This window comes from Anarhichas minor, unplaced genomic scaffold, assembly GCF_050575085.1.
Source record: "Anarhichas minor isolate MPS153535 unplaced genomic scaffold, ASM5057508v1 ptg000042l, whole genome shotgun sequence".
Taxonomy (NCBI): domain Eukaryota; kingdom Metazoa; phylum Chordata; class Actinopteri; order Perciformes; family Anarhichadidae; genus Anarhichas; species Anarhichas minor.
The window spans coordinates 10,187,679-10,210,949 of NW_027466488.1; the positions used below are offsets into that span (position 1 = coordinate 10,187,679).

The 23,271-nt window shown below is 43.2% G+C and overlaps 1 protein-coding gene across 1 annotated transcript in view; it reads right to left on the reverse strand.

Annotated features, from left to right (window-relative positions):
- LOC142970061 (neural-cadherin) overlaps positions 1-22,133 on the reverse strand; it is a 295,060-nt gene extending 272,927 nt beyond the window's left edge. The window contains exon 1 of the mRNA XM_076110212.1: positions 21,086-22,133. Coding sequence (XP_075966327.1) covers positions 21,086-22,133 — 1,048 coding nt within the window. The remainder of the gene's footprint in view (positions 1-21,085) is intronic.
- Between the last annotated feature and the right edge of the window lie 1,138 nt (positions 22,134-23,271).

Consider the following 23,271-nt stretch of genomic DNA (forward strand, 5'->3'; position numbering starts at 1 on the left):
AGGAAGAGGGGAGGAGAGAGGGGGGTTGAAGATAAAAAAGGGATTGACATATAGGGTGGTTAGAAGAGAGAGGAGACAAGAATGTATAAGGGGAAAGCGGCAAAGCAGCGAGGTGCAAGGTGTAGAGTGCAGATGTAGCAGGAAATGAGAGGAAAAGCAGAGGAGAGAGAGAGAGGAGAGAAGTGACTACCTCTGAAAGGTCAGTGTCTCCCCTCTCTTCATTTGTCTGTTTGATTGAACTTGGCAATTAGCCACAGAGCGTTACACAGTGCACAGTAGAAGGGAAACAACCTAATCAGGGCTGGGGGCAATACAATACTGGCTAGTGTTCTGTTGCATTGTAGTCATCCATTCACATCATTGCGATTGCACTTTATTTCAGTTATTCGGCAGTGTTTGTCTGACAGCCGTTCATGTTGGAACTGAGATGGACTTGATTGAGACTAGCTTGGAGTGGCAAGAAGAGAAACCAGGGGGAGAAATGGAAAAAAATACATTCAGAGGGGGAGAGAGAAAGAGAGAGAGAGGCAGCCCAGGTCTTCCAAAAACTGACAGGAGGAAGAACAGGAGATCGATGATGAGAGGATAGTCTGACGACGCAAATTGGCACGAGGAAGAGGGAAGGAAGGAAATGAGGAGGAGACATGACAGAGCAGAATGTAAGACAGGGAGACAAAGAGCTCAGGGTCTGACTGATGTGGATGAACGTTGAAGCCACCGCTCCGCACAAAGGCCGACTACTTTAAAATGTAAAAGTTTTAATTCTGCATGGATTTATGAGCTGCCAAAGAAGTGTTTTGTCCACCATAGAGCACTCCAACTCTCCAATGAAAGACTAATACAATTATTTCAAGGTTGACAGCTCCAAGAACAATTCAAGCCTTTAAAACTGAAGCTATTAACAGCAGCTACTTTTAAATCTAACTCCACTTTTTTGAGTGTTTTTGCCTTCAAGCACATCTAACTGATCAGCCATAGTTTGTACAAGAGTTCAGGCCGATGTTCAACATGAGTGCAAGGTGAAGTTTAGTGTAAAAGAGAGAATAAGCACCTTCTTCCCCAGCAGCAGTCAACAACCCAGAATGCAACGCAGCCAAGTCTGTTTGGTGCTAATAAGCAAATGATAGCATGCTTTCACAATAGGCTAAAATGATGAACATTGTAAACATTATGACTGCTAAACATCAGCATGTCAATATCGCAAATATATTGTCATGCTAATGTTAGCATTTAGCCCAAAACCTAACCCTTAAAAGGCCTTAGCACAGACTAGAACTACTCTTGGCCTTGCTGAAATAGCTGAAAAAAGTAAGTCAATCAAATGACTTCGTTCAGTTAAGGATGGGCCCACTTCATATTAGATGTTCATGAAAACGAGTTAAATAAAACAGCAGAATCTTGCCATGTCTCAAGCCAAGCATTACGCAGAACTTATTCACATCATGTAAATGAGCCATATCCCTCAATTTCACGAGTTTCACGTTATAATAATATAAGTGATCATGTTACATATGAAATGTCTTCTTTTACTAAAAAAAGACATCCCGTTATAATGTGAAATGTTTCACATGAAATGTTTCTTGTTATAACGCGAAAATTGTCTCGTTATAACAATATATTTTTCACGTTATAACAACATAAAAAATGTGTGTCGTAATAACATGAAAACCTCTTGTAATAACATGAAGTGGTCACGTTATAACCTGAGAAACATAAAACATCTTGATAATACAATAAATCTGTCTGCTTTAACGTGATATTGATCCTGTTCTGTCTTTTTCTGCCACGGCACCAATGTGCCTCTGTATAGGAGCAGACACTCAGCAGAGACAGAGCAAGAAAGAGAGACAGAGAGAGACGGAGAGAGACAGAAAGAGACTGAGAGAGACTGAGAGAGAGAGAGATGAGAGGGGTTGGAGCAGAAAATAGGATTCATCAACTCATCTGTTCTTTCATTAAACCATCAATCCTCCACCCATTCCCCACTTCTCTGTCATTGGATACCGTCTAACATACAAACATACACACACACACGCACACACACACGCTCACACACAAACACACATGAGTAGTCATTGATGGGCGATAAGCATCTCTGTGATCTCTCAGTCAGTGATATCGATCTACCCCAACTGGCAGCCTCTCTCTCTCCCACACACACACACACGCTGACACACTGATAGGAAGATGGCGATGACAATGACGAAACGGTCTCATCCCGTTGCGGCCGCCGCGGAGAACAACTGGCTGGCAGATAGTTCGGTGACATATGTTTGTGTTGTGTCTGCACGCATGACTGCACGAGTGTGGGTTAGTTACAGCTCGGGGGGGTTCACCCTGCAAATATAAAGGCAGCTAAAAACACACTGCATTTTTAATCTTCTCAATTTTCCTCTGCCTCTACATGAATGTATTACAGCAATTAAAAAGTGTGTCCACTCTCCGTCTCTTCCTCTATATTGAACATGACTGTAGAGCAGTAATTAAGAGTGTGTTGTGTTACACGCCACTGCTAATCCTGCAGAGCCAACTCAATCCACTGCGTTAGCAGATTACTGCTCACAGCATGGGCTGTTGTTATCGTACTTCTGTGCACACACACACACACACACACACACACACAAACACACCACAGGCTCCTGGAAATACACACACAGTGAATTGTTTATGTGCTAAAAGTGGGACTTCACCTTCAGGCATCTTTTTTTTGTGTTTGCAATTAGATTACCCTGACTATGCAATTTAGGAGGACGAGTGTTCCCTAAATCTTTTTTGAGTGTGTTCATTGTGTGCGATGCCCTGAGTTTGCGTGTTAACTCTCTCGTTTGTGCCGAGCTGCTTCACAGGCGCCTCTGGCGTTACACAAGCCCGAGTGTTTGCACTCTTTCATGTCAGTGGCCTCACTCACATGAGTGTTTGACCCTCAAGACTGTCCTCCCAAGAGAAAAGACAGCATATGTCATATGTTTAGGTTTATGGAACAAGACCTTTAGTAGCTTTAGAAAGTATGCTTGTTGTCCAGCTGGAGCAAAAAGTTCAACAAAATATTATATACTATATATTAAATACTCTCAATACTCTCACTCCCAAATACTCCATCAAATACCATTGTTTGGTCAGTGTAACAAATGTACCTTTTCAAACCAAAACCAGGATCTTTTTTCTGAATCTAACCAAGTGGCTTTGGTTGTGAACATAAAAACTAATTATACCTAGTAGAAGTTTATTTTCAGAAGATACTATGCATGTAAAAAAGGAAACAGTGTGTTTCTTGTGAACAGAGAAGTTTATTTTGAGAAGAATCCCATGCATGTAACGAGTGTTATCTGACATTATCTACCGATGCTAGAGGGTTACCTAACGTCATGGTTTGACGAGTAGGGCCACAGACCAAGCGTTGGTATTTGACGAGTTGGGAATGAGAATGCGTTGACATATTTGTATTGGGCATTTGCTGAAACGATTAATACAGTTATTTTTTAAGAAGTAAGATATCAGAAGAAAGTATTTTGGTATCATATTTGGTACAGAAATTCATTGACATAAACATAAAAAATAAATCAAATGAACCCGACCCTAGTTTTGATACAGTTTACACTTTCTTTCTAGTTTTGCCATGACTTTGGGTCACCATCTGAAATCCATTGTAACCACTGTGAATCCAAGCTAAATAAAGCCACCATTCTCCAAGAAGCAGCAAGCTCCAAACCTTCCGGACCCCCTTTCAAAGCCAGCCAATGGTGAGTATTTGATTCTCAAAAGATAGATTTCGAGTGTAGTATTCCTTGAAGCCAATATTTTACAGCTGAAATCTGTAAATAGTGCTCAGGCTCCCAACTTGCACCTTTCAGTTATCAGCACATTGTCCATGTAACTTTTAAAACAGGTAATGTGTTAACATTGGTGAGTGTGTGCTGGAGAGGAAAGTGCAGTATAAACCTGATTTTCTTTGTCACTGTTTTTACAAGGTTATACTTAAAATCCAACATAATTCATTAAGTTTTGATATGTAGAGTATCAATGTCAGCAACTGAAAGCAGTGGGTGTGTGTGCGGCCTATGAGCTGTGTGGGGTGTTGACGGTGAAAAACCAAGTGCCGCAGGGTGGACGTCAGCTGTAGAAGGTGGGGAAGGGCGGTGAGCACATTGACCAGCTTTTATGTCTGGAAGGCCCAGGTGAGCTTAATCAAGCTAACGAACCTCCAATTTGAGCCAACTGGCTGCTGAGGTTGGCCAGGACAGCCTCCAAGACAGTGGGGGAGGCCTCACAAGGTGCAGCATGCTTATTCCCTCTGCTGAGTTAAATAAATGTCAATACATTTGAGAAAAGTCGCTCAGGTGGGCATGTTCAACTAGCGCATCTTGAGTTTTTGTTTCGCAAACAGACTCTGGCTCTGCAAATTCTCAGCAGGATTTCACTTATATGGCACCTTTGGGTGGAGGGGGACTAATAAAAGTCCTCCACCAGTGCCTGTTGTAACTGGCTGCCCCCAGCCTCCTTCAGCTGTAGCAAACCTTCAGCTAGTTGTGATTTGGTCTGTCTTGAAATCCCTGTGTCTCACCGTAGTCGATTTTATTTTAGTCGCCAAATAAATGTGCAGAACTTCTTTCATGGCATTGTATTTAACATTTATTATTTTAAATATGTATATAAAAGGTGCAGAACTGGCAGTACAAATGGTCAGGAACATTCATTTGCACACAAATTCAATAGATATTACTGATAGATAAGGCCTGTTGTCAATAGCGTCGCGATAGTTTGTCAATCTCAAATAATGGGTCCCCACAAAGTTACATAAGAGCCTCAATTCATTGCACTGAGCTGTAGACCAGCTCGTAGTGCTTCAAATGTAAAATAAAAATTCCTCAGAACTGGTGCTGTAAGTTGCTTGTTACATGTAAATGAACATGCACGTACTGACCTTTCAGTTTTGATTGAGTGTAAATAGAAAATGTATTTTTGTGCCGCAGTGACGTATGTTGCCATGCACAGTCAAACATAGATTATTTAAACCAGCAGGATGAGTTATTGTTGATATTTCTATAGGCAGAAGTGCGCAGTGTTACCGAGTCACATGCAGAAAACAAAATGGAATACATTGGCGAGTGGTATTTCAACACTATTATCAGACAAGAACTTTGAAATTAAACGATGCAGCAAAACTCCAAATGACATTCAATGCCAGTGCTTAAAACAACAGTATTGTCAGGAAAAGACTGTGGTTATAGTTACAGGCTGGACCCCAATATTCGACTATTCGGTTATTCGTTCGTAAGTATTCGGTATAAATTTTGCTTTGATTATTTTAAGTCACGTTTCATTACGTAAGCAAGAAATGTAGCCTTCTCAACTTTCGTTGCATGCGTAACGTTGACTTCTTAACTACAGAACAACCGTGGGCTTCATATTTTAACACAAACCAGGATTTCTTCCTAAATGTAACCAAGTAGTTTCCTGTGAACACAGAGGTTTATTTGAAAAGATGCATGCATCTAACAAGCAGAAATGCAGACATGCAAAACTGACGCTTGAGGTGTACCTGAAGCGTCATGGTTTGAAGAGTGGGGCCACGGACGAAGCTGCTGTATTTGACAAGTTGGGAGTGAAAACATGTTGTACAGCTCTCCAAACCCTTACTTGCCATGCTACATAAAGGAGATACTACCTCCTATATTGGCTCTGAACTTTGCCATTAAATATAAATTGCGAGGTGCGTAATCATCCAAAATGGTCGTTCCTAGGATATTGGGTTGGGCATTTAAATGGCTGGCTAATAAGGTACCTCAGTTCCTTTCATCAGGCCCCTGTGACAGTTTGGTGGTGGGGTTTTGTGATGCCCCACAATATGAAACACTTGAGTGATTCTAAACGAAGAGCCACACAGGATTAGTCGAGGAGCACAGGCACAGATTATCTGCAAAAGGGATTGGAGTGAGTTTGGGAGCTGACATCTCCACAGTCAGTTCTATTCTAGTACAGAAATAAACTAAAACCATGTGGATTTAGTTTTAATGAACAAAAAGGCTCCCACTTGAGGTATTATCCAATCGCACTGAACTTCCATGTGATGGAAGTCCTTAAAATGCCTTGTTAGAATATATGAACCAAATGATGACAGCCAAAGTAATGATCCTGAGTGTTTCTAATCGGTGGGGTAAAAGAAAACATCCGTCGAGGTTTTTTTGATACACGCTCATTGGCTTCCCTGGCAAGTCCTGTAATCCTTGACACTGCTACTGATAAGACCCTTTCCACTCAATGTCCTCCCACTTAGGTGCTGCATACCAAAACGGATGCTGACAAGAAAAGTAAAACCTGTGCCAGTAACGCTAGAAGCGGGGCACAGAATGGCACAGAACGTGACAAAACGTTGGATGAGTATCGCCTCAGAACTTCCTCCCCAAACTCTCCATCTATTCATCCTGATCCTGCTCTCCCTTCACACTGACAACCCATTGCCGTTACAGTGCTGCGTGGGAGGAGATGTAGACCTTCAGACCATTATATGTGAACTCCATGATTTGCATGTTTGTTGCAGCTATACACAGAGTAACCTGGTGAGCCTTTGCTCTGTTTCCTTTCCTCTTTGTCCTCGCATCCATTCTGTTTGTCATCACTGTAGTACTGTGAGACGACAACAGCTCTGACCTTTGTGTCTGTCCTATTGCTGCTATTGTAGCAGTCAGCTGAATGCGTAGAAATGTAAATGGTGAGCGCTCTTGCATATGCGACGATCACAGAGGTCTAATTTTACTCGTCCGCGCTGCAGCGCTCTGCCCTCCGTGGAGCTGTTACAAGCTGACGGATGACCCGACAAACAGCGCGGTACATGATGCCGGCTCCACTCTCTGCACTGACAGCTACTGTAGCGGACAGATAAGGGATCAGCCACTTGTCGGACATTATTATGTGTGTGTGTGTGTGTGTGTGTGTGTGTGTGTGTGTGTGTGTGTGTGTGTGTGTGTGAAAGTGAGTGAGAGAGACATAAAGAGTGGCTTCCGATCTTTAATTCTCAACTTGTCTGTCTTTAATCAGATGAACTGACTTCCTCTGCTTCAGACAGGAAATCTATCACGGTGAAGCACATCAATCACTACTCGCTGTTTGGGTGAGCCATGTAATGTTTCAAAGGTGTGTGTGTGTGTATTCAAGATTCATGTCTAAATAAATGTGTACTTCATAAATGAGACATTGCAAATTCCATGTTTGTTTGAGCTGTTGTGCACCTGCTTGCCTTCTCACTGGCCTGTTTGTTCTGAGCGACGGACGCGACGCTGTGTTCGCCGCGCACTCGTGTGTTTGTGTGTGCGTGTATGTGTGTTTAAGAAAAGCTGTGTGGGAAGGGGGTTAGAATACATATTCAGGCGCTGTCTATTGATCTGTTTGACAGTCTCCTCATGCCTTTAACACGCCGCCGGATTACACAATCACTCACATTGATAGCGCGGGAGAGAAAGTGAGAGAGAATGAAATGAGTCTCCCCTGGAAAGAAAAAAAAAAGAAGTGACGCTGCGAGAATAAGTGAAGAAAAGGTGAATAAAGCAGGCATATATCAACAACCGGGGAAAAATGTAATAGGGTGGAAATAACAGAGGGGATAGGATCACTGAGAGAAAAATGGGAACGCCGTAGATTTATATTAAAAAAAAACACAGTTGGTGCGGACTTTGGGAGGGATAGATAGCAGTAAGGGATGGAAGAGGGTGTGTGAAACCACAGGGAAGGAGGAGTAGAAAGGGAAATTACAGGAAGAAAGAAGATTTGGTGGATGAGGTGCGGATAACAAATCCGACGGTGTGCTTGTGTGCCGTTTGATGGTCTCGGAGAACACAGTGGGAGGCGCGTGTGTGGCCACGACACACTTGCAAACATAGAAGATGGAAAGAAAACACTTCAATCATGTTTTACATCACGGGGGAGAAATGTGTATCTGTCTAAAGAAGTAACGAGGAGGAAGCAGAGCAAGAAGGAGCTCTCCTGTGTGCTCAGAGTATTAGAGGAGGAGGCCCGACACCACACACCGAACCCGCGTGTTACTACTGACCCTCCAACATGCGCACACTCACAAATACGCACACACGCGTGTGCAGACATTAATTGATCCCGCTGCACAGCCAAAGCCGGCAGAAAGGCTAGAGACGAGGAAGCTGCAACACAAATAAATAGGCTACCTCGCATCACAACAACGCTCACTTTAATTGGGTAGCAGCTACAGAGATGACTTGAGCGTGGCAGACGACCTGCTGTCGGAGGCGTTGAACAAACAGCTTGTTAACGTATTACCATCCTATTTCTTTTAATAATGTGCTTTTCTTTGTATACATAATGAGTGACTGCTACTCTTGCCTGTATTTCCAAAACTATTTCTATAAAGGGTGAAGTTTATCACACGGCCTTTAGTAAGTCTAAAGACCCTACGCATGTAAAGAAAAAAAGATAAAAAAATAAATAAATGAAAAAATCCAATCAGGTGATGCAACTGCCAAAGTCTCTTTTCACACCCAGTTGGTTTAAAGTAATTATTTTGAACCCTAGAGACATTTTCCTCCTAAGCCTGAATTAGTTTGCACAGATGAGAGTCCAGCATGCAGACCAAGACTGCATTGAGAGGAGTCGTGCTTTCAAAGCAACCTTGGAGCAATTTGTTCGCAGTGGAATACGAATCTCATGACGGTGAAAAGAAAAGACGCTCTAATTTAATTTGATTACATCCATAAGAACATCTTTGCCACTGAACACATTCCGACCATTTAGGGAAAAAGACTGCTGTCATGTGGCTTACTTGATCAATTCGGGCTCACTTGAGGATTTGCTGTGTGCGATGCAACCAAGCCGTTGAGTAAATGCTGCCAAGCACAGTAGCATTTTTGGATCAGAGTTAACAGATGATAGGTCTGAATGTTCTCTCATTCTGGGAAAACAAAGGTAACAGAGAGCACCCTCTGTCCTGGACAGGTTGACTTTAATTGAACCGACAGTTTGACCCTAAATCCTACCTGTGATGTCACAGAACAACATTTTAGAGGCAGATTTAAAAAAAAAAAAAAAATTCAGCTTTGTTTTCTTTTCTAATCTGGAAAGCAACGTTGACCTGGCAAAATTCCATCAACCAATAGAAGATGAAACTGTCCTCTGCCTGTGCTATTTCTGAAGCAACGACAGATGGTGCCATGTGGTGAAGGCAGAAATATTCAATTAGTAGGTACTTGAATGGCAATACAATAGATTATTCTTGTTTGTTAACATATACATGCATAAGGCTATAATATATTATTAAAATCAATGTATATATTTGTACATTTTTGGTGATAACGATGAAGCCAATTCGTTATTCTGTATTTTTCCAACTTTTGACTTTGTCAGTTGTCGTTCTCCATGGATTTCTTTTCTTATTCTCATTGCCAGTGCTGGCAAATACCGCTTGTTCACTGGGAATTGAACCGCTTACACTATGCCCGTAAGATACGACAAAACGAAAACAATCTCTTATCACAATAATGGCAACACCTTGATAACAACATGCGACAGTAATTAATTTTCAGTTGTTTCATTTCCTTTTGATTTTTGTGCTCCGAGTCTGTACTTCCCATGCCGAGGTTTTATCTCGCAATTAAATAGCGAGCCTGGTACAAATCAATATTTTAAAACAAGATTTTTTTTAGGCTTTATCTCAAGTTGTTCCGGCTCGCATCACATTTAGCAGGAGTAATGCTGCGAACAGGAGGATTCCAGTCTGACAAAGACTTCCACTGTGAAAAACAAATGACTCAACACACAGTGAACTTCCATACACTGCTGCCGCTATTTACCTCTGAATCTTATTCCCCACTTCAGGCATACACATTCATTAATCCATAGACCATGACAGGCTGTGATATATTGAAATTAATCTTAGGGGCCTAATACATAGGCCCCTAAGTCTGTACACAAAGGAATAAAACCTGCCTGGGTCAGGTCCCCCATTTTACACTAGCTTATATTAGCTATAAGCCATATTCCATTACAGCAACCTGCTATTTCTGCACTGTATGTTTGTTGAGGGGCTAAAGCATGCAATAGCTGCCAACACTAGTGCACTAGAGATAGACTTCACTGTGAAATGATACTACAACAGATTTAGTTTAAACTGAGACGATGAGATGGACAGTAACAGGAGGAAAATTCAGGTTGGAGAAAAATGGACAAAAGAGACCAAAAAAAAGCAGGAGACAAGATAATATGGATTTGGTATCACAGGCACCCTGAAGTGTGTCTTAAAGCATTACCTTTATAATCATGACATTTTAGTGATATGATGAAGGTCACCGTGAAGCAAACTGCAGTTTGAACTGCGCACTAAAGTTGAAATATGTTGCTTACAAAATGGCAACACATCTGATGATACTGGTGTTTAAACACATAAACGGTGGGTCGTAACTCAAAGGCATCAGGAGAGCAGAGGTAAAATTGTAAAACAGTCAAAATTCCATTAAAAGGGGGAAGCACAACGCTAGAAAGCCAATTTATTGCTCAGAAATTGAAATTGACCGTGGCACAAATTGTTGCTGCCAACTACAATTAATTATTCATGAGGTTTTTTTGGAAGATGTAACCATGCAAATTGACTCGCATTGATTCATACAGAACCAGTATCACAGGTGTTTCTGTCAAGCTTTGTCTGTTGTCTCAATGAAATGCCAGGAGTTTGCAGAATTTGCAGAATGAATGGATGTGGATGGAATAATGGAAAAATGGATGGATGGATGGATGTGGATGGATAGATGGATGGATGGATGGATGGATGGATAGATTCATCAGATTCACTGGTGTTATGCGAGTCTTTCTCACACCTTTCCCATCACTGATCAGTAACAGCTTTTAGTGGTTTGGCTCTTGGTTTGATGCTGCACCACAGCTGGTTCCTTGGAGAACAGGGCAACAGTGTATAATTACATGCTGATTGTAGGGACATCATTTAACTAGCTGTAATAAAATTGAAGTTGTGTGACAGTGGAGTAGAGGAAGTGAAAAAAAGCTGTATCTGTGAAAAAAAGCTGAAAAATAAAGCTGAAAAAAAGCTGATCAAGTCATCTATTAAAATGGAGACATACAGTACCAGCAGTCATCTACAGCTATATGAACATTTCTAAGAAAAGGTTTGGCATTTTGGAAAAAGGAGTTTACTTTCCTGAAGAATTAGGTGAGAACATCAATAACACTTTTATATCTGTCCGCTAAATAGGAAGCTACAGCCGGCAGCTGCAGGGCTCAACACTAACTCCTAAAAGTAGTTGCCATGCTGGTTGGTGATAGGTGATTATTAGGGGTGTAACAATATACGTATTTGTATTGAACTGTTCGGTACGAGGCTCACGGTTCGGTACGCATTACGAACCAGCAATACGTTTGAATAATACTATTGCATTTATGCTAGAGCTTAAATTGTGGGAAATATGATGTTCTCTCGGTGGAGCCACTGCTCTCAACAAGGCAACCAACCCGACGTAACAGACAACGTGCTGTCTGACACTCTCACCACGGAAGAACAACATTCTACATTCTACACGCTACGTTAAACTAGCTTACCAGGAAAACCAACAGCAGCACACACGCTACAAACTCTCCCCGCAGCATTTAGGTAGCTATTCCCTACCGATTCAAACAGGGCTAAAGGTATGTTTATAGCCGCGGATATGAGACCCTACATGCTTAATGCTATTGAGCCCCGTGACACTACTCCTTCACGAGCCCATTTTGCCAGACCATAATTCCTGCTTTGTAAAAGAAAACAAAAGCCCAATGAGAATCAAATGTCCGAAGCTCCCGCTGTTGCTCTGACAACAGACGGCCGGACGTCACGGGCTACACAAAGCTAGCTGACTGTAACCACACAAATAGGCCGATGTCATTAATCTAGCGTCTCAGAAAGCAACGGCAGTGCAGCAGATCTCTCGCCTCCTCCAAAGATCAGAGAGAGCGTGACCTTCTTTCACAGAAGCACAACAGCAGCCCACGTGTTAAAGACAAAACAGGAGTTGCTGCAGCTTCCTGTACACAAATTAATCCATCGCTGTTCAAAGTAAAAAAAGAACACACTTTATGATGGCATTTCTGCTTTTTTGCTGCATTGAACCGCGCCGTACCGAACCGTGGCACCACTGTATCGTATTGAACCGAACCAAGAATAATGTGAACCGTTACACTCCTAGTGATTATGCAAATAGAGGTTATGAGAATAAGCCTGCTACATTTTATCCCAGTAATTCATTATTCAGAACTTAACTTTCAGTCTTTACAATATGATAAGGTTGTGTGGTACACTGCTCAAGCTGTCATGTGTTACATCTCTTTTACTGTAGTTGAACAGCCCAAACCATCATATGTCCCTTTATATCCCTGGATATATATATACAGTATATATTCAGTCTGGCTGCCACAGCAGCCTTGTCGTATCATCACATTGCATTTCTTTACTGGCCAGGTCCTGTCCTTGATCATTGCTACATCACTCTCTAAACCAGGTGACTAACGTGTTTACGTGCTGTCTTCATAAAGGTTTTAAGTACTAGTTTCAAAGAGGACACTACCGCTGTGGCTCCTTTCCAATTTTTTGTGACTAACTCAGAACACATTTCTGTGCATAAAATATGAAAGGAATCCATTCCCCACTGTGAATCAGAGACACTCTCATAAAAAGGATACCTGTTCCATTTGTCTCCAACTCTTCATGATAATATGTTGTATTTGGAAAGCAGTGTGATGGGCTGACAGTCTCTAGTTTACTGCATTTTTTAGTACCATCAGCCAAACTTCCAATACTTTGGCTTTTGACCAAATACCACCCCCCCCCCCCCCCCCCACACACACACACACACAAAATGACATTTTCTGAAAATTTGGAAATCTCAGTTATTCCGATTTAGCATCTTCTAGCAACCTGGATTTCAGTGCTACCCACAGCTGAGATATTCTTGTTTGACACTTTAACAGCTATGTTTATTCAAACACAAGTCAAATTTGCGCAGATTAAAGACAAGAAATAATTATTGAAAAATGTTCGTGTACAAGGAGCATAAGCCAAGTGAACACTTTAACAATGTATTTTTCTGTTCGGAACATTTCTCTTACAATCGTTTATCATTAGGTGACTGGTGACCTTTTCAAACTTTAAAAGGTTTCTTTTGTCACTGAGCAGAAGAAGGTCCTGACAATTGAAAGCAGTCATTTTAAGAGGTGCTTTTCGAAAGGTGAGAAATCAAAATAACTACCGACGTGCCTTAAAGTAGTGGCTCATATCTGACATTAAACTCTGAAAAGCTTTTAAAGTTCCAAGTCAGCATTGATGGAGTGCAGGTCACTGCTGAATCTGGGTCCAAGCCTGTCTCCAACCATTTTCAATATCCAACAAAGTTGGCAGCCTCTCCTGGTCTGTGCAGTGCATTTGGGTTTGGATGGAAATCTGCAAAACTGGTCTGTGGCACAAAACATCCCTTAACCCCCTCCCTTTCTAAGCATGTAGAAGAACCTGCAATGGCCTCAGGTCCAGCTCTCTATGTGCATGGGAAGGGCTCATCGTAAGTAAACGGAAACACAATGACTCTTTCAGGTGAATCTACACCGTTGAAGACAAAATAATGAATATAAGATTATCTTTGTGCCAACAGATCCCACTAAACCCTTAACACTGTACCTTAATACCACCAACAATGCCATGGGTGTGTAATAAGACTACGAGTCACTTTGGTATCATTACCAAATCTATTTGAAATATTATGACATTTCATCAAAAAATGTGTTCAAACATCTTTTACTTTAACTGCTAATAATTCATGTCGGGAATTACACTTCACCTCCTCTCAGATTTTGAGCTTGAACTTCATTTAGCATTAACACTTAAAATAAAACTCTTTTAACCGCTATTTAAAATCTTCTCAACAGGTACAACTTTATTTCCCATAACGTCTTAAATTTCAGCTTTTAATATCGCTATAGGGCTCAACACATTTAATGAGCATTTTTCACATACTGTTTCAACTGCAATTTTTCTACAGCAAGAATGAATCCAATTTCTTTCTGAAAATCTAGCTTTCTTTTTACTGAAAATCCAAAATGCTGCATTTCACACCTTTAAATGGCTCTTCGTCTTAACAAACTCTGTACAGCTGAGCAGTTGAGCTGTCTCATTTACTGCTACCAAAGTAAGAGTAACTGTGTTTTCCATTCCTCTCGGTGTTCAAAGCGGATCATACAATAAACTCTCTTGAAGCCACTGAACCAGAGAACTGTGCCAAGGGAAGCCATAAATTCCACAGCACATTTGACAGTATCTGAAGCTGAGACTTGGGATTTTTACAAAAAGCAGTTTGCAAACCATTGGTGACAGAATTGGAGTCAGTAACCATCAGATTCTGTCCATTTCCTCCTCCGTGGTGCGCTGCGAACGGCTCTAGAGCAGCTTGGAAAGGTTCGAGGTGAAGGTGGCTCCTTTAGTCAGGGGGCAACGCGGAATTGTCTTAAAACTTGCATTATCTCTACTGACCAGCAGGTGGCGACTCCTCTGGATGCAAAAAGAAGTCTGGTTGTATAGAAGTCTATGAGAAAATGACTCTACTTCTCTCTTGATTTATTACCTCAGTAAACATTGTAAACATGAGTTTATGGTCTCAATCTCTAGTTTATAGTCTTCTTCAATACAGCATGATGTTCATTTAGTAGATTATGGTCCACTTAGAGTCAAATAGACCATAAAGTGCAGTATGATTTAGGGCGGGCTTACTGTGATTGACAGGTTGCTACCAAAGACGTATACGGCGTCTCTACGTCATTTCTCAGCATTCCAAATATGGTAGCTTCCATTCACCGGTTGCAAAAAAAACAACATGGCGACGGCCATATTGCAAGATGCGATAGCAAAATTGTCAGACTCAAGGCTTCATAACAACAGTCCACAAACCATTAGGTGATGTCACGATGACTGTGTCCACTTCCTATATACAGTCTGTGGCTTTACAGCATTCCTCACCCAGACCTCGCTGATCCCCCTCTCCCTGTGGGGCCCCCTGCTCCCCGCAAGACCACGGACCCCTCGTTAATCATGCTTTGTGGATGGGGCTTTTTTGTCGCGTCATCATCGTTCATGTCCATGCAACCAATGTGTTTATGATTAAATGCTATAAGGGAGAAGCTCTTCATAGATCTAGCCTCTCCATTTTTTCTCCCAAAATTCACCAGGTTGACGCACTTAACTTGCATCCAGATGTTTCCAAAGTGAATGAGTCATCACGTTACACACTCATGATTTCAATATTGACAAAAAAGTCGTGATTATGATTTTTGCCATAATCGAGCAGCCCTACAAATTGCAATGAAACAAGCCACCTAAAAAAAATATGCATGCGTCTCAACCATTGCACACAGTGAACCATCAGTGTGATCATTGTGCATGCATACACACGTGTGCATAGAAGGCCAGATAAGTGCTATTTATGCTCTTTGAAGGAATAAATGGATGCAGACGATGTTTCATCTCGATGAACAAAAGACAGGAAACATATGCAGCTAACAGGCTTTCCACACTGCCATCTGTCTGGATATGGAATGGTAATCTGGCAACCCCGAACTCCCAATAAGCACAATGCTTTATTTTGTGGGTGAATGTACAGTATTTATGTGTGTGTGTTTATCAGTGTGTGTTTGAAATGTCAAAAGAATTGGATGGAAAAGCATTCCATGTGCATTTCTTTTGACTGCAGAGCCTGAAAACGCAGTTCTCTCTGATCATTGTTTCCCCACACGTTTGGTTTGCATGTGTGTTCGTGCTTGGTCTCGTTGTGAGAGGCAGAAATCTGTATGAGATCAAGTAACCCTTGTCTTGATTAAAGCCAGCTGTTTCTCTTCATTAACCAAAATCCCATAACACTCACGCGCAATCTGGACATGTGTGTCCACGCATCTAGTCTTTTGAGCAAACTGTTGGCTATTTTCTATCTTTGTCATTTTTATATCAAGAAAATTACACATCTAACATGATACACATCCATAAACCCCCATCTTACCCGTATGTTCCAAAGTAATTAAAGTATGTTTGCAAATTGTTTAGAATTTTGAAATTAAAATGTGTATTTTTAATCTATTATATTTTGTAAAGGTTATTTAATTATGTATTAAAAACAAACTTCAATTTGTACAGTGTGTTGCTTTAAAATTAGCGCAGTTAACACAGAATTACCATGGTGATTGTAATATAACTATTAATAAAATGAATTCATTAAATCAAAATGATTAAAAACTAATTTATAATAATAATCTTGTTTTAATTTTGTCGCTCAATCTTCTGCCAGTTAGTAGTTATAATCAGCTAAATTTGGGAAAGTAACTGCATTTCAAATGTGCCTAAAAACGGGTTGCTTGCTAAATGGCTCTAATTAAAGAACACTAACTACATAGGTAAGCTGCTCATTTGTTCTGCACCAGTAGGTCTGCAGGCACTGTTTAAGTGTGCAAAGACGACAGCTCTGCTAACATTGCACGAAGGATTCTCCTCCACATAATAAAAGTGGGAACCCATCTTTAGACTTGGCATGACAGCAACAGGAAATAATTAGAGGAGACAAAAGGGGGAAAAAAGAATTGAACCTTTCACTGATGCTGGCAAAGCAGTGATTAATGCAGCAGTCTGCCGGCTGAAGCTGACAGAATGCTGCTATCAGCAGCTTCAAAATACACTTCACTTAACAAGCAAAGCATTTGTAAATGACGTGTTACACATCTCTGACTGAAGCTAGGAAGTTTTAAATGGTTGTGTATATATACTGCAGCAGTTTGGACCAAACTGAAGAGGCCTTACTTATAGAAAAATGGAGAAAGAAAACAGTGAAGTCACATTGGAAGAAAGTTGAATTTGTTTAATCCCAGCCAAGTGGCAGATATTTATTTTAAGTCTCTTACAAGCTATTTTTATATTGACACTGAACAAACGACTCCCTGTAATGTGAGAGTTTTGCTAATACCGCTGATCCCACTGAGAGTCAACGTCTAAATTCTCTGTGTTTCAAGAAGGTCGGGTGGGTGGTCCACATTGCTGCAAAGTCATCGCACCGAGGACAGTCCGCCCCCGTTGACAGTCGCGCCGGGAGCCCTGTCCAAGCCCCACAAGAAGAGAGGGCATAGCTGGCATCAAGTCCACGGCGCCCCGGATGCAGGCAAGGTCCGGGCGACGGGTGCTGTAGCTCACGGCAGCTAACCGCCTTCACCCGAGACCTTCCCAAGTCGACTTACTATGGCCAGTCGTGGCTCACAAGGAAGAAATTGGCCCGCCGAGGGCCAGCCAGCACCGGGGAGAGGATCCTCCCACACCAGGCGGCCGTCTCTGACCCGCCGAATTGAATTCCTCGGGCCAACTGAGTGGACCCCACCCGTTTAGAAGTGTAAAAATTATATATATACAGTATGGTTCATTATGAAACTGTGATGGGCCGACTTAGAATGTAGGAAATTAATGCTTTTCCTTTTGTGTCAAGCAACAAAAAACTTGTAGCATGACGAGTTAAGAGTTAATTTGCTGATCTTGCATGTCCTGCAATGTGACCAAACCTCTCAATGGTTAAATTTGGTCTAAGCGAAAGCAGACGTACGAGAGCTTTGAGTAAACAAGATCTCAAGTTCACAGTTCTTGATACAGTGTCACATTATAGTCTGCACCAAAAGAAGTTGAGGTTTGATAGTCAAACTTGGCTCTAGTCAAACATGTAACAGGGTCATCAGGGTTTGGTCGACCAATCAGACTTAAAACGTAAGAGAATACTGGACTCCCATGTGGTAAGAGTCCAGTGGAATACCTGTCGCGCCGTACAAGATACAAACGGTCTATTTGTTTGGCATAAACTCTTTTATTATTGTATTTTTTTTTTTGATATGTCATAAAGGCTGCTAGAACATGTGACTGTGAGAGTGTGCACAGAAAAAAGTGCATTATAATAATTTCCTAAAAAGGACTACAATAGCTTATTGTCTATTTGAAAAGATGAAAGTGCAGAAGGCGGTTTCACCTTAAGCGAGAAATGAGAAGAAAAGCAGTGAAAGAAAACATTGGGTTGAGCTCTGAAGACGGACAATAGACGTGTGTGCCTGACCAAATTAATCATTTAACTAATTAACCAAATTAATAATTCCATTAATCATTATGCCAACGGGAGTCACTGCAGTCAAAGCACGGTGTCAGATTGGCTGCTTTAAGTGGGGAGGAGGAACCTCTGGGGAAAATGAATGGAGCACTCACTTGGTGCTCTTTTAGGTGTTGGCACGTTATTAAATGACTTGTGAAAATGAAAGGTTTGGGATATCAGAGGCTAGATGTGCGGCAAGACACACGGGTTGATGATAGGACAATAAAAGAAAGAGCACTTTATTTACCGAAGGTAAGTATTCGTTCCTCGGACTCCCACCCCAACCTTCACCCTCACAGGCCAACTCTTCACTTTAAAATGTAAATGTTTACCGTGTGGGGTTGGACGTCTTGCCCCAAAAATGGCAAGGTGAGTACCCACAATGTCAGAAATACAACCACACACACGCACTTCCCTTGTGGTGTGGGCCACAAACCTATACCAATAAGCAGTGATCTTAGATCCTGATATGCAAGAATTCTAGCCTCACACACACACACACACACACACATCCGTCCCTCGAAGAATCATGTCAGAAGCTCACTGTCTCTCTCTCTCTCTTGCTCTGTTAAACTGCGCCTCCACTCAAACTAAATCCCTGGAGTGAGAGTGAAAATAAGAGCGAGAAAGTAAGAGAGCAAGGGGGGGGGGGCAGACAGAGAGAATGAGATGGGATTACAGGGATAATGCGAGCAGATGGAGGGAGGTCGAGGCTCCGGAAGGCTCTCCACTCCAAACGGATTAAAGGACTTTAACAGAGCCACCGACAACCCGACGGACGCTGCCGTCATCGCACTTCAGACGCCGTGGCTGAGCCGGGCTCGCCCCCCCCCCCCTCCCCCCTTTTACGCTGACCGTCCTCTTTAAACGTCGTACGCATACTGTTAGAGCAAAACACATCACACCACAGTTGAGTTATAGATGCAGCCATTGAAGATTCAATCATCCGAAAACCAGCACTGGTCAGAAAGGGATTTGGCTACATCAGCAACAATGTGTCTCTAATCTTCAGATACATTGAAAGCCATTTTACATCTTTAAATAACATATAATTTATTCGCATTGTATCTGGTTGGATTTAAATGGATTACACATTAAAATTCACTTTTCACGCACTAAACTTTTGTTTCATAAGAACACAGATGACACTCCTGCCAGTGCCTCTCATACATAGCATTTACATCTTTTTAAAATCGACAGCGAAACCTTGTTTTGTTTTTCTGGTCCTTCCTTTGCCAATATCCTGACAATTTATTCAGCAACGTTATTATTCGAGGCTGTCTCCCGCGTGTTTGATTCCTGCTCATTTGCAGGAGGAATATAACAACGCAGTCCGTCAGAAAGAGACGAAACCGGTTTAACTTTTGACAGGGTGCAGGGAAAAAACGTCCTCCACTAATGCATTTCATCGGCTGGTGAAATGTGTTCTACTTGCTTGAAATTTAATAATAAGAAAACAGTTTGGAGACCTGCCGACAAAAAAAGAAATCTCGGGTAAATTCGGATGCCAAGAAGTCCCAACTGAGTCCCTCCTTTACATCAGACAGCAGCTAATTGTTAGCTCCCGGTGCTCTATGAAGGAACTCTCAGGGGAATAACATAATACTGCAACACTAAAGTGCCACGTTAGACACTGACAACATCAAGTTCGGCCATCACTATGAATGTGTCCAAGAAGGGAAATGATTGTAACAAATAGCCAACATTGTTACAGGGAGTGTGACCTGGCATTGTGTGCCAGGAGCGGCCTCAGCTTCTTTCCCCGCATCAGGATAGTTCACATTACCGAGACCAATAGGTCACATTGATCAGGTCACCTCCTCCAGTCAAAAGCTGTTAGCAGGTCTTAATGGAACACGCTGCGGAACCTGTTCTTCCAATCATGCCACGCAGACAGACAGATGGATACATAGATATATAGATCACACAGCAAATGCAAAGTCATTCATATTGTTTTCTTTGCACTCTGTATTATAGTCCCAGCTGCTCAGTGTCACAGTCAATTAGCCCGGCGTTTCATCCCCTCACATATCCATTTATTAATGTGAATCTGGCTGGATGTTGACGCCCCCTCCCCCGTCCCTCTGCTCCCCTCCGTTATCCGCAGGTGATAATTAACCTGTTGGTTCGGCGGCAGCCCCCCCCCCCCCCCCCCCCCCAGCGGTAGGCACAGGCACCGGCCGCCCTGATTCAACCGAGCACATGTATCATCATCAGCACTGACTGCTGCCACTCAGTTGAACCTCTTTTGTAAACACCAGGCACTCTGAACACCGCTCAGTCCGAGGCTCAGGATGGAGCGCGTGGATGTGAGGCCCCAGTGGAGAATACTGACGTTGCAAGGTACCTCTGTGGTTCAGCACACACTTCCCACAGCAACAGGATTCCTGGATTTCTCGCACCCCAAAGACACTTCACCTCCGAGAACCTTACACCAACCCTGACATCGGGATGCTGCGCACAGTGGCTCCCCACTGACCCTGCTCTGTAATAGTCAAGTTTCAATTACAATGCCCAGTAGGCCCAATTTATAAAGTATAAGGAATACCTATATGGGGTTACTTTCTCTTCTTTATTACCAAACTGTATCTTGTCCAGTGGACTTTAATCTAGAGTCCAGGGGCCTTTGGAACCCCGTGGAAAAAAGTTATAGGGAAGACAATCGCTTTGTATTATATCACAATATTAGGCTCTTTAGTAAAGGCACTTTCCGTGCGTATTTACGCACACAATACAACGCATTGTTAGATAGATTATGTTTGTATGTTGCTCAACGAGACTCGCGGGGATCAAACACTAGACAAGAAAATGCGCACACAAACAGTCATACTGTCTCTCACTCTTTCACACACACACACACACACACACACACACACACACACACGCACTCTACCTCACAGACAGACACGCGCGAAACTCACACAGTTCGGTCTTTCGCTCACCTCTTTTATCCTGAACTTTGACGGTGATCTCCACCAGAGGCTCGGTCTCCCGGTCCAGCCTCCGCGATATGACTATATCCCCGCTGTCCCGGCTCACGCTGACCGGTGAGCTCTCCACGTCGGGCTCCACCAGCTCAAACGCTGCCGACTGAAACCTCACCGGGCCCAGGTTCATCACCACCGAACCTATCCCCGCATCCTCGGACACGTTGATGAAAACGGGGCTGTCCGATTCCAGCACTGACCTGGACCTTCTCGCTGGCACTTTAATTTGAGATGTAGGTTTCCGTTTGCCCGGTTGGGGGTTCGGCGCCACGGGCCACTGCCGTGGATTGATCTCAACTGCTACGCTCTGGCTGGTGCGAGGCGGCCAACCGCGGTCCTGGGCAAACACTTCAAACTTAATCGGCTCACCCAGACCGAGGATGGAGTCCACCAGGAGAATGTCTCCGGTTTTGGGCACCGCGTAGAAACTCCCGTTTTTGGGCAAGGCGAAGTAGATGAGCTCCGCGTTCTTGCCGCTGTCATCGTCCCTCGCTGTGACCGAGTAGATCGCCGTGCGGAGCGCAGTGGCATCATCCAGGCTCAGTTTCACATCGGCACCGGGGAAGGTGGGCTGGTGGTCGTTGGTGTCCAGGACGTCCACCTTGATGGACGCCACCTCGGCGACAACCGGAGACTCCTCGTCCACTTCACGGGAGAGTCCCGCGCATTCCCCGCAACACAAACCGAGACTCAGCACGTATTCAGCCCGCTCCTCCCGGTCCAGAACCCCAGAAGTCTTCAACAAAACATGCCCCTTTTTGTGGTGCGCAAAAACGCGAAAATTGTCGCTCCCGTCTCCCAGGAGTTTAAAGTGCGGCGCAAATTCCTCGGTACGGCACAGCCTCTGCGAGTTGAGCCGCTTTAACGGGACGCTCAGTCCGTTGACCCGGGAGCCCGGAGATGAGTTCTCAAATACATGCCCGTGAAAGAACGGCACCTGCTCCGCGGTCCCGTTCCCTTGTGCGCACGAAACGAAAAAAGGTAGAAACGCGACCCAAATCATGACTGGATATCTCATCGGCTCCGCTGCACTAAAGCGCTCGTGCCACATCGACACCCATGGGTGCGCTCGTTCCTCGGGGGGTATTTATCTTCTTTGCCTTTATGATGCGAAACTTCCATTAAACTGGAACGCAGGTATTTTGTCGTCACCATACTTCATCTCGACGCAGGATAACTTTGTCTCTGTGTGTTTGTTTTGTGCGTCCTCCTCCTCTCGCGCTCTCTCCCCTGTCTGCTGCCTCACCAGCAGCGCTGTCTGTCTGTGCGCGTCCCAGGAAAAAAAAAAGCTTCTTACAGCTCGAGTGCGCGCTTACCTCCGTTTGCTTCCTCGCTCTCTTTTTACGTGCGTTGTTTCCGACCCATATATCCGTCTTGCGTTTGAGTTGCTGCAAACTGCGCGCGGCCAAACGCCGGCTCTCTTTAGAGATGGTTCAGACCTCTTATTATAAGGAAATGGGGCTTCTTTGCCACTCAGAAGTACGGGTGATACGCGGTCCATCAGGGATGTCACACGGAACCGACTGTTTTACGCATGCATTGCCAAAAGAATCGAGCGCAATGCATCTACAACAAAGTGATGCAGCGGCAACGGATCCCTCTCATCGGAGACTAACTTCTCAGCAGAGGAGCAGCGAGTCAAATCAACTCGGGCGCGCGCACAAACACCCCCACGGCCACGGCCAACAGAGCGCAAATGTGTCCGCGTGTGCGTGCGCGTGTCTGTTTGTGTCAGGAGGAGGGGTGATCCTCAGGGGGGAAACAACCCGACCTCCCTTCTCTCTCGGTGATCAATGTCCAGTCTTGCACGTCCAGATCCATCACTCCTCTTTCCAATAACACTTCAGTCCATTGGATTAAAATAATGTAAAAATAGATCATTTTAAAACGCCTCCAGGGGGGCAAAGAGAAAATAAAGGCTTTAGCTGCAGGCAGGGAGCTTCTGCTCTCCAAGGGTCTTTGCACGTTGAACGCAGGTCCCCAGCAACAAGAAGGAATTAATTTAATATAACAAATATTCACTTTCATATAACAGTTTCCACTTTCATATCTGTTCCCCACATAGATACAATTTAATAGAGTGGTGCCGGAAGTTAGCATCGCAGCGGTTCTCTCAACAAAAAAGCCAATAGGATTATTTT